At 60.4% G+C, this 14,746-nt stretch overlaps 1 protein-coding gene across 1 annotated transcript; it reads left to right on the forward strand.

Moving 5' to 3' along the window:
• The first annotated feature begins 573 nt into the window (after nt 1-573).
• On the forward strand, nt 574-14,468 carry CHST13 (carbohydrate sulfotransferase 13). Its single transcript, XM_064496830.1, has 4 exons — nt 574-606; nt 688-849; nt 9,290-9,508; nt 13,115-14,468. Exons 1-4 carry the CDS (start codon nt 574-576, stop codon nt 13,958-13,960), a joined length of 1,260 nt encoding a protein of 419 aa, XP_064352900.1. The 3' UTR covers nt 13,961-14,468.
• Nucleotides 14,469-14,746: the final 278 nt, after the last annotated feature.

The raw sequence follows: 14,746 nt of genomic DNA on the forward strand, positions 1-14,746 counted from the left end.
ACGAGCGAGGCCGCCGACCGGCGCTCGCACACCTGCCTGACTCCAACAGTCGGCCAACTCGCCCCCGCCCCCCGCGAGCAGAGCCCTCGCACCCCCGAGCCGCGCGAAGGTGGGTGTAGGTGCGGTCCCGGGTCGGGTCCAGGTCGGAGACTAGCCCGTGGGCGGGCCTGGGCTCGGGGGGCGGGCCCGGAGGCGGGTCCCGGGTCCGGCTCCCAGTCTGGACCCGCCCTGCAGCCCTGACAGACCCCGCGGACTGCTGCGCACCGGGCAAGCATGGGGAGGCGCTGCTGGAGGCGGCGCGCACTCGCGGCCGCGTGCCTGGTCGCCGCGCTCCTGCTGCTGAGCGCCCTGCGCCCCGGTGAGTGACCGCCGGTCCCGGGGCCGCCCACGGGCAGCCGGACACCCGACGGGCTGGGGGCTCTGCGGGCTCCTCCCGGGCTGGGGACAGGGGGGTGAGCTCAGAAAGGCTCCAGCCGCCCCGCCAGTGTCCCGGCTCCCCGCGAGGGTCTTGCCGCGCCCCCCCCCCCCGCCCCCCGAGTGTTGATCTCCCGAGGCCCGGAGACGTGAGAGGGGATGATTCTCCAGAAGCCTGTGCCCGGGGACCGGGTGAGTGGTGAGTGGCGGAGGGCGCTCCGCCCGCCCTGGAAGGCAGCCTCATTGGCCGCGCCGTCACCCCACTCCCCCTAGCGCCCGGGAGCCCCCCGGGTCCGCGGCCGGCGCGCGGGTGGGAAAACTGGACGCTCCGACCCCGGGGGCGGCCCCTCCGCGCACGGGCGCTGCGCCCTGGAGCGCCTGCTCCTAGCAAGGTTCACCCTGGAAAAGACTGCGGTCCTGAGCCCCCACCTCACGGTCTGGGGGAGAAACTGAGGCCGCCGGTCATGCCCGCCGCGCAAGGCTGAGACCTCACCCACCGGAGGGGCTGAGGAGCCCGGTCCGAGGCCTGTTCAGACCTCTAGCTCTGTTTGCCATTTCCCGGTGTTAGTGTGTGTGTGGCTGTGTGTGTGTGAGAGTGTGTGTGCGCTGCGGGGTCTGCATCTCTCCCCACCCCCTGGGGGCTCTTTGACAATCCCTGGAGCACGCCCCCTTGTGGCCTGGCAGACAGGGTCCAGGAAAAAGTAGCCATTTCCCAGGGTCCGGGCGGCCCCAGAGACGAGGCTGTGGAGGCTGTTGGCGAGGCAGCCCTGCCCCACCTGGCTGGGTCTGAGCTGGTGGATAAGGGTCATTCCACAGCCTTACCTGCTGGGTGCCCTCCCTGCCCTCTCGGGGCCACAGGACCCCACCTGTAAATGGGCTGCTCAGGATTTCCTGACAGGGCTCTGGGAGGTGGAGTTGATGGGAGCAGTCCCCAGCCTCTTCATGGAGCCGGGGTGGCGAGGTGCCCCCTCTATCCTGGGGCAAGGGGCTTCCTTCCTTGGGCCAGGGGCCAGGTGAGCCGGGCTTCGGAGGCTCTGCGCCGTCACCCTGCCGCTCCCACTGTCCCCACTATGTCTGGACACAGCCGCCCAGACCTGGACATCTCCCCAGGCCCATGGGAGGGGGCCCAGATCAGGCTGTCCATGCTCTGCCCATTCGAGAGCTGGCTGGCCATCAGGGGTGGTGCTCCTGGCTCATGGCAGGGGTTAGCTGAGCAGAGGGTCCCCCAGCCCAGTGTGGGCTGTGGTCCTAGTGTTTGTGGTCATGACACTCTGTCCACCCAACCTTTCAAAGACAAATTTTGACCAGGACCTGGGCACTGCAGGGCACGGTGGTTCCCAGCTCCCAGGGTTCAGCCCCCGGTGTGGGGAGAGAGCGAACCCAGAGCGTCTGGACTCGGTGTGTGAGGCGGGCGCCGGAAGTGTCTGCAAAGGAGTGGGCAGGTTCAGGGACCGCGTGAGAGGTGGGTGTCTCCGTGTCTTCCCTGCCTGGACGCTCCCTCCTGCCACCCCCTCCCCCAGCAGGTTTGCAAGATGGGGAACAAACCAAGGTGCCATCATCTGTGCTTCAGTCCTTCTGACCTCCTCCCTCTTCTGCAGGAGCAGAAGGGTGACTCCCGGTCACCTGCTTAGCCTCTACCCAGGCCGTACCCCACCTGAGCTACACCTGTGACACCAATACCCTTGGCCGTGATCCTCTCACCCAGCAGGCTGGCCTTCCTGTGTCTGGTGTGGCGGACCCTTCTTGAGCCCTCTTTCCACTGCCCCAGACAGGGACGAGCTGTCTCTCTGCCTCCCAGAGCTCTCTTCTATTCGTTCTGGACCCTCAGACCTTTCTCCATGGACTGCTGCTGGCCACCAGAGCTGGGAGGGTGACCTCGGACAAGCCAACCTACCCTGCAGGCTCTTCTCCTGCCAAGCGCTGCGCTGGAGGTCCAGACCTCCAGGGCCAGGGAGGCTGTGCACGGCAGCCCTGCAGGCAGAGTAGATGGTGGGGAGACAGCTGGGCAGGAAGCGTGGCCCCTCCGACCAAGGCCTCTGGAAATGCCCCAGTAGGGCCCTTGGCAGCATGGCCCTAGTTGGAAGGGGGCGGACAGTGTGGCTCTACAGCCTCTGGCCTGGGAATAGGGCTCCGGGCCCAGGATGGCTGGGAGCCTCCTCGTCCAGGCAGGCGGGTCACCAAAGCAGAAGTGGTCCTGAGGTGGGCAGAAGACCCCTGAAAGGCTGCCATTCCAGGTTGGGGCTCCGCTGCCCCTCTTCTAGTGGGAAGTCTGGAGTGGCCCACCTGGTGCCCCTCAGACCAAAGCTAACTAGCACGCAGGGTCCTGGGGTCGAGGAGGATGCCAGGGAAGGCAGGACAGCTGCCCTGGGCACTGCTGCCCTCAGCACCCCGCCATCCCCGTGCCCTCCCACGCTTGGCGTCCCCGGCAGCTTGCCTGGTGGAGTGGCCGCGTCTGTGTGATGCCCTTCACCACGTGTTCGCTGGCGCCTGCTCATTCCAGCGTCTGTCTGGGCTGGGACAGAGCGTGCTGATAGACTGCCCTCCCAGAGCTGCTGTTTTAACATGAAAAGCCTAGATCTCCAGGGTGCACCTTCTGCTGCCAGAGGCACACCCAGGGAGAGCCATGACATTGCTACCTTGGGTCCCCACCCCTGCTGGTCCGCAGGGGCCTTGCTGGGTGCTGGAGCTACCCCACCCCCACCCCGTTCTGACCTCCAACCCCTTCCCGGTTCACAGGGCTGAGCACCTTTCCTGCTATTGGAAATCAGGGGTGTTTCTCTCAGAGCCAGGCTGGGCCTCTGTCCACTTCCAGGGGACCCTAGGGTGGGAGCAAGGAAGGGAGCGTGAGGGGGGAAGGAAGGGAGCGTGAGGAGGGAAGTTGGGTAGGGGGTTTGTTGCCAGGGGGCCCACCTCCCCCTTCTGGGCTGGACTGCTGGCCTCCTCTTCCTCCAGGACACACCCCTTCCCTTAGGGCCCCGCTTCCTGTCTAAGGTCCAAGGGTGATGTGTGCTAACTGGGACCTTCACAGCTCTGCCCAGTGGGGCCCCAGGGACTGACTGGGCCCCTGACTCCTTCCCAGTCCTGGCCCAGGGACTCCTAGCGGGGGAAGGATCAGAGACAGGGAGCCCCCAGAGGGCATTCTCAGTAAGGACAGCCCAACTCAGACCCAAATGAGCTGCCCTCAGGCATGGATGGACCCAGGGGCTCAAACCACATCTCTAGCTCTAGGTCTAGCTTTTCTCTGATACTCCCAGCTCCCCAGCCAGAGGGTGGGTCCTTTACCCATGGCTCCAGCCAGGGCCCCAAGGATGGGCTGGTCACGTGGTGCTTGCCTCTGAGCCAACTGCTGTGGCAGAAAGGGACGTGAGGCTCTGATTAGCCAGGCCTGGCCACATGTCTGCCCAGCAGCTGTGGGAAGGGGGCACCTAGCAGAAGTACATGAAGGGAGCAAGTAGGTTTGCTCCTGCAGGGAAATCGGATGTGCTGCCATACGGAGGGAGGTGGCTCTGGAAGCCCAGGCAAGAGACGCAGCTTGCTGCCACCGCTCTCCTGCGCATCAGAGGGCGCCCAGCTCTGCGGCTCCTCCTTGGCCTCCAGAGAGTAAAGGCCACATGATGGAAGAAGGCTCTCGGGTCAGTAGAAGGAAGTGGCTCGCTCAAGGCCACCCCGCTAGGAGTGTGGGTGCTAGGATTTAAACCCCTTGTGCCTTCTGCTCTACAGGTCAGGGGTACTGGGGTTGGGCTTTGAAGGCTGCCTAGGAGTCTACCAGGTGGGAAAGGAGGAAAGGGAATCACAGGCACAGGGAGTGGCACAGAGGAGTGTGAAGGAGTGAAGGGGGCTGAGGGGTGTGTGTGGGCGGAGCTCAGGGCTCATGAGAGGGAGTAGCCACGTGGGGGCTGGCAAGGTGCTATAGGTTGGGCCCCGGCATAAGCGGCCTTGAACGGCCTGCGAGGAATTGGGGTGCTCTCCCTACGGCCAGGAAGGGCCATCAGTCCTTAACTAAATGTTCATAGGAGGTGAGGCACAGGGGTTGTAAGAAAAGAAGACAGCCCCCTCCTTACAGAGCTGACCTTCCAGAGGGACAGCCAGATGTCGGCCCACACACACACCAGATGACGCCAGCAGTAACAAGGGCCATGAGTGGAGACCCTTCACTGGAGAGGCCCTCTTTCTGGAGGGACGTTTGAGTTGAGAGCTGGACAATGAGGAGCGTCCCAGGCAGACGGAGTCAGTGCAAAGGCCCCGAGGTGCAGGCACCCACGTGTTCACCCACTCGGGGAGGCCAGTGTGGCTGGAGCTGCGTGAGGGAGCAGGGAAGAGGGGGCGAGCCAGGAGGGGCCCTGGAAGGAACTGAGATTGCTGTTAGCCTGTGGTGAGCCACGTGGGTTTAAGGTCGCCAGGAAGCTGGTGAGGAGACTCCTGTGATGGTCCTGGGCGGGGTGGACACTGCTGCCCAGTCAGGGCCCCATTCCAGTGGGTCGTGGGGATCGTGAACAGACTCTGAATTTTAAACACAGGTGGAGAGATCTCTACTTCTCTCAAAAAAGAGAAGAAGAAAAGGTGGGACTGCTCTGCTCGATCACCAGAGGGGACATCCCTGACCCGGGGCCCACAGGTCATCCTGGGGACTGAACGGGCCAGGCAGCACTGCTCCTGCCGTGCGGTCTTGCGACATGCGCCTGGCTGGAACTCATTAACCAGAGACCATGTTGTGACCTCTGCCTCCTGGATAGGGCCCCACACAGGGCTCCCCCAGCGGTCCTTGGGGGCAGGTGTGCCTGGACCACCAGCTGGGCTTCTCTGCTCTCGGCTTCCCTGCGCGGTGCGTCACCCAGCAGCCTGGGTGCCAACGACGGGCAGGGTCGTGTGCAGGGCAGAGCGGGGCTTAGGGGCACAGCGGAGTTAAGGACACACTCACGCACACCAGGGCCTGGGGGCAAACCTGTTTCTGGCCCTCACCTGCTGTGAGGCCGCCTCCTTGAGCCTCAGTTTCCCCATCTGTCAAATGGGAGTAACAACAGTTTCTACCCCCAGGAGTCAGCGTTGTCAGTGAGCAAAGCATGGGCACGGTGCTCCCTGGCCTGAGTCTGTGGGCCTGGCTGCACCGAGTACTTCCTGGCCGGCTCCCCGCCTCCCCACTGAGACCCGTGCAGCCCAGGCTCTTCCAGCCCACGTGCAGTGGGTGCTGGGGTGTTGGGTTGGTCCTCATGCAGGCCCCCTGGGCTGGGACCCCGTGGGCATGGGCCCTGGGCTCTCCCCACTTGTGGGCAGCTCACCCCCACTGCTTCCCTCCCCTCCACGCCCTACAGGTTTGCTGTGAGCTATTTCACATGCCCAGCTGTTTCCCTGCGTGTCTGTTTCTCCTCCCGGTTCCAGTCCCTGCCCTTGTGTGTAGTTCTGTCTGTCTATCTGTCTGGGCTCCCCTCAGCACCCCCACCTTCCTCCCGCCACTCCCTGGGCTCTGTCCTTCTCTCTCTCTAACCTCTTGCTATTTTTGTTTCCTTTTCTAAGCAGAACCCGCCTGCGGTTTTGCCTGTGGCTGCTCTGGGCTGGCCCAAGCCCCTCCCTGGCCACGAGATCAGGCCCGCCTGCCTGGCTCTCCTGGCCTGTCTGCTCCGTGGTGCCTTTGGTAGGGGGGCCTGGGACCTGGAGCCAGTGGAGGGGCTGGGGGGTGCAGAGGACGCAGGCAAGAGGGGCCTGGGCAGTGGGAGTGGAGGTTGCAGGCTGCCTCCGCATGGCTAGTTGGGGGGTGAGTTGGGGGCAACCCCTACCCTCAGAGCCGTGGCCTCCAGCTGTGCGGGGTTGAGGGCTGGACCCAGGGAGTCCAAGGCATTCCCCTCAGACCCTGCTAGACCCATCTGACCCCCTGCCCAGCCAGCCTGCCCACCCTGTGGGACCACGGATTCTGCTCTGCGCGGTGGCCGGGGTGGCACTGGGCAGGGTGGCCAGCCCTGTAATCACTGGCCTCAGCTATTCTGGGCCTCTGGCCCTCCACCCACTGGCTCCTGGGGTCTGGTGGGGGACCCAGTGTCCTGCAGGCTGTGGTCTGGCCAGGAAACAGGCCCACACAAGGCCTGGTGCTTCCAGAAAGCTGGGTGCTGGGCCCAGGGCAGAGACGGCCTGGCTTTGCTCACCCTCCACCCCCACCACCCCAGTGGGTACCAGCCCTTCCTCAGTCCCCAGCTGTGTCCCCTAGGGGAGCTCATCCCCTCCCTGCAGGGTGGCACGGTGGACCCCTCCTCCCAGGGCCGTGCACAGAGCTGTGTGAGGGTAGTGCCCGGGGCTCCCAGGGCCACTGCACCTGGGCCCCACCCCTAGGGCCTCCCCATACCCTGAGGGGCCAGCCAATCGCACTGCCTTCTCTGTCAGCTCATCTGATGCCAGGTGACTTTCCTGGGATGTGTCCAGCTGCCAGGAGACAGAGGTTCACGTCTTGGGACCATGATGACCCCATGACACAGGCTCGCCCTGAGGGCCTCACTCCTCCACGTGCCTTGGTCACAGGAGAGCCCAGACCTTGTTCTGGGGACACTGGAGTGGGAGGGCCCTGAGGCGGCCTGGACCGTGGCTGTCAGGTGCACACGGAGGGCTCTGGAGGCCAGGCTGGTCATCAGTTATTCATTCCTCAAACAGCCTCCACCAGGCTTTGCTTGCAGCAGTTGTGTGTGTCCCGGACCAGCAGAACATTGCTGGACGGTCAGAAATGCAGGTTCCTGGGCCCGCTCCAGACCTGCTGAGCCGGAACCTCAGTGTGGGGGCCCAGCTCTCTATGCTGCAACAGCCCATGCACGCGAGCATTTGACAACACCGCCTGTGGTCAGGTTGCCAACAGATCAGTTCATCAAATTTTCCAAGTCTATTTGTTTGCCAAAAACTTGTCTTAAGGAAAACTCTTGAATCTTGGCAGCACTTTAAAGACTCTTCATTGTGTTGAAAGCCAAGGATCCTGGAAAAATTCAATCTTCTTATGAATATACTATTTTCTCATATAATCTTGAATTCCTGAAGCCATTCTTCTTATGAATGTTCCACACGCTTACGAATTCAACAACTTACTGATACGCATTGAATATATTTACATTTGTAAACTAAATGTACATAAAATGTTCTTGGATATATTATTTTTTGATCAATATTTTTCTTTATTTTTACTGAGAGAATACTCTCATTCCATAAAATTCACTTTTCAGAGGGTACGATTCAGTGGTTTTTAGCACAGTAAAAGCCGTGCGATGTCACCACTACGTAATTCCAGAACGTCACATCAGCAGTGCCCCCCGGAGCCCTGGGACCACTCATGCGCTGTCTGTCTCTATGGAATTGTCTGCTCTGGACACTTCGTGTGGGTGGAGCCAAACACTACCCAGGCTCTTGTGACTGGCTTTTTTCACCCAGTACCATGTTACAAGGTCACCCATGTGGTGGCAGGCGGCAGGTCTTCATTCATTTGTACGCCATTATGTGTGTTAGCCATGGGTTCTTCCCAGATGGCCTTAATCAACTCCCAGTTTTAGTTTCTCACCATGAAAGGTACTGGATTTTGTGCAGTTTTTCCTGCACGTACTGATGATCACACGGCTTTTTCTTTATCCTATTAATACGGTGTATTGCCCTGGTTGATATTTGCATGTTGAGCCAACCTTGCCTTTCTGGAATGAGTCTCACTCGGCCATGGTGTACAACCGTTTTTATATGCTGATGGACTCACAGCATCGGTATTTTGTAGAGGATTTCGCATCTATAATCGTAAGAGACATTGGTATATAGCTTTCCTTCCTTGGGACAGTCTTTATTTGATTTTGGTGTCAGGGTAATACTGGGCTCATATAATGAACTGAGAAGTGTTCCTTTCTTTTTGTTGGTTGGTTTGTTTTTTGAAGAGTTTGGAAGAGATTGGTGTTAATTTTTCCTTAAATATTTAGTAACAGTCACCAGTGAAGCCATCTGACCCTGGGCTTTTCTTTGTGGGAATTTTTTTTAAATCACTAATTGCATCTCATTACTTGTTATATGTCTGCTGAGATTTCAGGAATCTGTGTCTTTCTAGAAATGTGTCCATTTCATATAGGTTAAATGTGCTGTCGTACAGCTGTGCATATCACATGCTTATAGCCCTTTCTTATATTCTGTAAGGTCCAGTACTAACATCTCCTCTTTTACCTCCATTTTTAGTAATTTGAGTCTTCATTCTTTTTTTCTTGGTCAGTCTAACCAGAGATTTTCCAATTTTGGTGATATTTTAAAAGACTGCATTTTATTTTATTAGTTTATTAAGTATAATCATAGTTAAGAAGAACACGATTGAGAAGCACAAGGTCATGAACCTACCCTTATACTGACTATGTTACTAAGACTATGTTCACATTAATTGAGTATGTTTGAGGGTATTCCTTAGAAACACATTTTGAGTAGAAGAATAAGCTCAGGAAGCCGAGTTTCTGGTAGTTTTAGGAAGACTGAGGAATGCACAGCAATGAGACAAGAAGACAGCGCCCCTGCCCACGGAGACCTCCAGCCTGGGGGCAGCAAAGCCTGCCTTTACCAAGTGCTGATGTACGCACCAGTGGGGGCCACCCGACTGGTCACCTGAGCTGCCCCCAGACACCTGCAGCTTGGCCGTGTCCCCTCCAAGGCTGCCAGGATCTGGGGATGCTGATACCAGCCAGCCTGGCGACTGCAGGGCTCCATGAACGTGGGCTGGTGGGGGAGGGGCGGGGAGGAAGACAGACAGAGGTGGGTGAGGCTGGTGGTCTGGGCGTTCCCAGGGGCTGTGGTTTCCCCATCCCCTCTCGTCCCCTCTTGCCTGGCACCCTCCAAACTCGGAAGGCAATACTCGGGGGCAGGAGGGACTTGTCATGCCCCTGCACGCCACCAGCCCCCAGAGGCAGGCAGGACACGGAGGGGAGCTGAGCCCCAGGGGTGGGCCAGACGTGCCCGGGGGAGCAGGCCGGGCCCCCAGGCCGTGGCCAGCCTGCCTGGAGCACCAGCGACCCTCCTCCCTCTGCCCCCAGGGCTTGAAGGCGGGGCTGCGGGCGCTGGCAGGCCTGGAGGCAAGAGCAGGAGTCCGCTGCAAAGGCTCCACGACCTGGACCAGGTAGGCAGACCCACCCTTCCCATCCAGGGCACCTCCTCTGCCTCCTGACCCGGAACCACAGAGCCCCATGCAGACCTGCTGCGGTGGGCTGCCACCACCACCAGGCTCCGTCTCGGGAGAGGAGGCGGGGGCGGGCGGTCTCGGGGTCTCCAGCCGCCCATCTGCCCGCCACCAGACTGAGGCCACGCTTGCACCAGCAGTTCCACGTGTGGTGGACTTGTTAGTGGACTATGTGCTGATCATAGCCAGAGGCAAAAATGAGGTCCCCCCACCACGCGTTTTAGTGCTGCTGCAACGAGAAACAGGTCGGGCGTCCCTGGTCGTGGGCTGTTCACAGGCACACGGCCCACTGGCTGGCCCCACATGGGCCTGCGAGGGCCACACATGCCCCCAACGCACATGGCTGTGCCACTGAGAGCCCCAAGCCCAGCTCACACACCCAAACAGGCACATCCGGGGACCCATGCAGACAGCATCATTGGGCACCTACTGTGTTCAGGCTGGGCTCAGGACAGATGGATTGGCGGTGAGCAGATCGGCTGGGCCCTGCCCTCACACAGAACAGAACAATCTGACCCCAAGTGCTGACCATGCACCAGGCTCTCGGGTTCTGCCAGCGTGTGCAGGCCTCACGGCAGCACTGTAAGGTGGGGCATCGTTACCCTGTTTACAGATGAGGAGGCAGGCACGGGGGGCCAAGGGCCCTGAGAAAGTCACAGAGCTAAAAGAACTCGAGCCAGGCTAAGGGTCAGGCAGCTGGGTCCGGCCAGGCTGGCGGGGATGAGGGCTGTGGCTGTAGGATTCGTCCCCAGACTGGCAGGCACAGCCCTGGCTTCTGAGTCCCAAGACCTTGGCTGTGGGGCCCCTGGACACAGTTTGGAGTTCCAGCTTCCCTACTTGAGAGCTGCGGGCAATGCATTTCCTCTGAGCCTCAGTTTCCTCATCTGTAAAATGGAAATAGCATTGAGTGTCTTGGTATTCATGGGGCTGCAAGCAACAGAAAAGCTAACAGGCCAATTGAAGCCATCAGGACAGTCACTGCTCACTTCTCAATGCTCAGAGACTAGCAGCCCCGAGGTACAGAAGACACATGCTGCTCTCCATCACCCTCTGGATGTTGACTTCTGTCAGAGACCTGTTGCCTCATGGCTGCAAGGTTACTGCCAGGGCTCCAGACATCTCCACATGGGACAGCATCCCACGGAGAAAGGAAGCAGGTAGGGAGGTTTTTTTTGTTTTTTGTTTTCCCTTCAGGAGCCTTTATTTTTTGTCCTGAAGGAGAGTCTTTCCTGGAGCCATCCAGCAGACTTCCCCTAACATTGGCTTGGTCAGAACCAGGCCACATACCCAACCTGGACTCATCACTTTAGTGAAGGTGTTTGAGGCTGCTGTGACTGGTCCTTCCCTGAGGCTAACACAACAGTGTTCTGCTGGCCAGGAGGGGGTGACTGACAGGTGGATGGCCAACATTCTCTGCCACAAGAAACACGTTGCTTTGTTTGGACGCCGAAAGCAGACCTTGGCTGTGGGGCCCCTGGACACAGCTTGCTCCTAGCACCCAGGCCGAGCCTGGCTTCTGAGGCCAATCATGTGAGTCAGTGCCTCCGAGGATGGGAACAGGACCCTCTGAGCGCCCTCAGCACCCCACAGCCACGGCTGAACCTGGCAGTCACCCCCATGGTGAGATCCGGGAAAAGTCAGGAGCATGAGGTCGGACATTCGGCGCCCCGAGAGGACCTGCCCCTCCTTTTCTCCCTCCCTCCCGCCCTGGCCCAGCGCCTCCCAGACGCAGTCCGGGCGTGTGTGCAGTGCTGAACACACCTCATCTACAGCCGTTTCTGTATTTCACCTTTTCATTTTGGAAAATTCCAACCTACACAGAGGCAGAGAAGACAGCACAATGAGCCCTTGCATCCCCACCCGGGCTGAACGGTGATCAACTTCCGTCCAGTCTCGTCTCATCAGACCCCTGTCCCCCGTGCCCATCTGGGATTATTCTGAAGCAAATCCCAGCCTTGTTGATTCTGTGACTATTTCGGTATAGATCTGAGGGACTTCCTACAACTCATCCCCCTTGAAACATTTTTATTTCCTGCCCCGCCCTCTTCAACCCCATGTGCGGCATGTCAAATCCTGCTGTACACTTCAGTGTCTTCACTGCAAGGATCTGCACATCTGCGGATATGTCTGAAGGCATCAGAAGCCCTCACGCGCCTGCACGTGGATGCTTCCCACCCCCCAAGATGTGCCCTGGTGGGCCCACCATTCCAGAGGCCGCTCTGGCCTCCTCTGACATGGAAACACCCTGAAGTCTTGTTTCTTAAGTGAGATTAACTACACACCTTACAGGTCACTCTTCAAGTGTGTGATACGGTGGTTCTCGGCATATTTACAAGGCTGCACAACCATCACGATCATCTGGTTTCAGAACATTTCCATCACTCCTAGAAGGAACGCAGCACGCACCAGCATCCACTCCCCAGTCCCCCTCTCCCCGGCCCTGACAACTGCGATCTACTTCCTGTCTCTGTGGACCTGTTCTGGACATAGCACACAAGCAGAATCGTACAACGTGTGGCCTTCCGTGCCTGGCCAAGTTCACCTAGCGGCATGTTTGCAAAGTCCATCAGTCCAGCAGTCGGAACATCACTCTTCTTCATGGCTGAGTAACACCCACCGTACGGAGGACCACATACCATGGTCCGTCCATCAGCTGGTGGACATGTGGGCTCTTTGCACTTTTTCGCCACTGTGAGTAATGCTGCCGTGAACATCTACGTACAAGTTCTTGTGCGATGCTCGCTTTTAGTTTTCCTGGGTAAACACCTGGGAGTGGAATTGCCGGGTCATATGCTTACTTTCTGAGGAGCTAAGAGTGCTTAGATCACTAAGGGGGAAGGGTGGGGAGGGGAGGGTTAGTCTTGGAAGCCGGGACCCTATTTAGGGCAGAAAGGACCTGAAGAAAGAGGGGAGAGCCTGGGGGCAGCAGCTTGAGTCCCTGCGTGGCTGATGCTGGCTGGGAGGTGCTGGGCGGGGCACTCTCCTCACGCACAGAGCTGTAAACCACACAGCAAGGTCCTGGCACCCAGCGAGGACCCTTGAGGGCCGGGTACACCCTGGATGTCATTTCACAGAGGTGGGCCAGGTTCCCATAGGGCAAGCTTCCTGCCCAAGCACTGAGGGTGGAATTTGTGGGGGTAGAAAAGAAATCAAGACTCAAAGGGTACCTGTCAACTCTTAAATACCGACTCACCTCGCTGTATTACTGAACAAAAAACATGCTGCTAGCCTGAGAGAGGCAGCATCTTCACCCCTATTCAAACGCAATTACAGCTACTGCCTTTATACCCCTCCCTGCTTTTGGTCAACAGTGAACAGACACTCCATTCGCGACCGCGGGTAGCCCTCTGGCGTCACATTTCTTTACCAGGCTGACTCTGACATCGCACCCTGGATCTCAGGCTCCCTGGGGCCCTGAGCGCCCAGCACGGGATGAGTCACACCCTCCCACGCTCCCGGGGAAGGGTAGATCCCCCCCCAACACACGCCCAGGCCCCCGGGGCGCGCCGCCCCAGCACAGCCCTGACCCGGCTCCTGTCGCCACAGGGCCCGCGCTCCGCCCTGGCCGAGGTGCACCGGCAGCGGCGCGACCTGCTGCACCGCACCTGCAGCCGCCACACGCGCCGGCAACGCCTGCTGCAGCCCGAGGACCTGCGGCACGTGCTGGTGGACGACGCGCACGGCCTGCTCTACTGCTACGTGCCCAAGGTGGCCTGCACCAACTGGAAGCGTGTGCTGCTGGCGCTGAGCGGCCGCGCACCCCCCGACCCGCGCGCCATCCCCGCGCACGAGGCGCACGCGCCGGGCCGCCTGCCCTCGCTGGCCGACTTCAGCCCGGCCGAGGTCAACCGGCGCCTGCGGGCCTACCTGGCCTTCCTCTTCGTGCGTGAGCCCTTCGAGCGCCTGGCGTCCGCCTACCGCAACAAGCTGGAGCGGCCCTACAGCGCGGCCTTCCAGCGCCGCTTCGGCACGAGCATCGTGAGGCGCCTGCGGCCGCGCCCAGGCCCTGACGCGCTGACCCGCGGCCACGACGTGCGCTTCGCCGAGTTCCTGGCCTACCTGCTGGACCCGCGCACGCGCCGCGCCGGGCCCTTCAACGAGCACTGGGAGCGCGCGCACGCGCTCTGCCACCCGTGCCGCCTGCGCTACGACGTGGTGGGCAAGTTCGAGACGCTGGCGGAGGACGCGGCCTTCGTGCTGGGCCTGGTGGGCGCGCCCGGCCTGCGCTTCCCCGAGCCGCCGCCCCGGGCCCGGGCGGCCGCCACCCGCGACCGGGCCGCGCGCCTCTTCCGCGACATCAGCCCCTTCTACCAGCGGCGCCTCTTCGGCCTCTACAGGATGGACTTCCTGCTCTTCAACTACTCGGCCCCCTCCTACCTGCGGCTGCGCTAGCCCGGGGCCGCTCACTCGGCTCGACCCTGGCGGGTCTGGGCGCAGCCGCCTCGGGGCGCCGGGCACCTGCCTGCCTGGCGCCTGATGCTTGCTTCCTGGAAGCGCTCCGGCGGGCAGGTGCCTCCCCAGGACCTCTGGGTGGGGGTGAGGACTGAGTAAGAGTTTTTTAGGTCGTGAGAGCCTGTTTTTTGTCAACTCTGTCCCGGAACCTGTCCGCGGTGCAGGATTAAGTACCCTGGCTCTGCGCAGCCCGTGTCCTATCCCAGGGCCCTCCCCGCCTCACCTCCCTGGTAAGGACAGCCCTGGCCAAGGAGAGGAGCCCTCCCTTCCGCCTTCCACCTGGGCGTCCTGAGCCGGGAGCAGCTGTGGGCCCTGTTCTGGCCCCACCCTTGGTCTCAGTCTGGTCAGAGGCTAGGCTGTCCCGCGCCCAGGGTGCAGTAACGGTGGCAGGTTTTGTAAGACCTGGGGAGCTCATGGTTTTGAAATAAAGTGTTTTGTTACTTTCTGACATTTTGGAGTTTCTGCCTCATTTTGCCGTTTGTTCAGGAGGCATGAGGCTGTCTGATCTTGAGCCTGGGTCACCTTCACGGCGGCCTGCAGGTGTCACAGGCCAAGTGGGGAGTGGTACGGGGAGCGGGCACCCCACGGGGGTCCTGAATTCTGGCTCCAGGGGCAACAGTGATGCTGGGGGGAAATGTATCGTTTCGCTCTGCCAGGGCCAAACCAGTTGAGCCAAGCCCCGTGCCGTGCCTGCCTCCCACCCTGGGGTGTGTGTGCGTGTGTGTG

This window comes from Camelus dromedarius, chromosome 17 (genome assembly GCF_036321535.1).
Source record: "Camelus dromedarius isolate mCamDro1 chromosome 17, mCamDro1.pat, whole genome shotgun sequence".
Taxonomy (NCBI): domain Eukaryota; kingdom Metazoa; phylum Chordata; class Mammalia; order Artiodactyla; family Camelidae; genus Camelus; species Camelus dromedarius.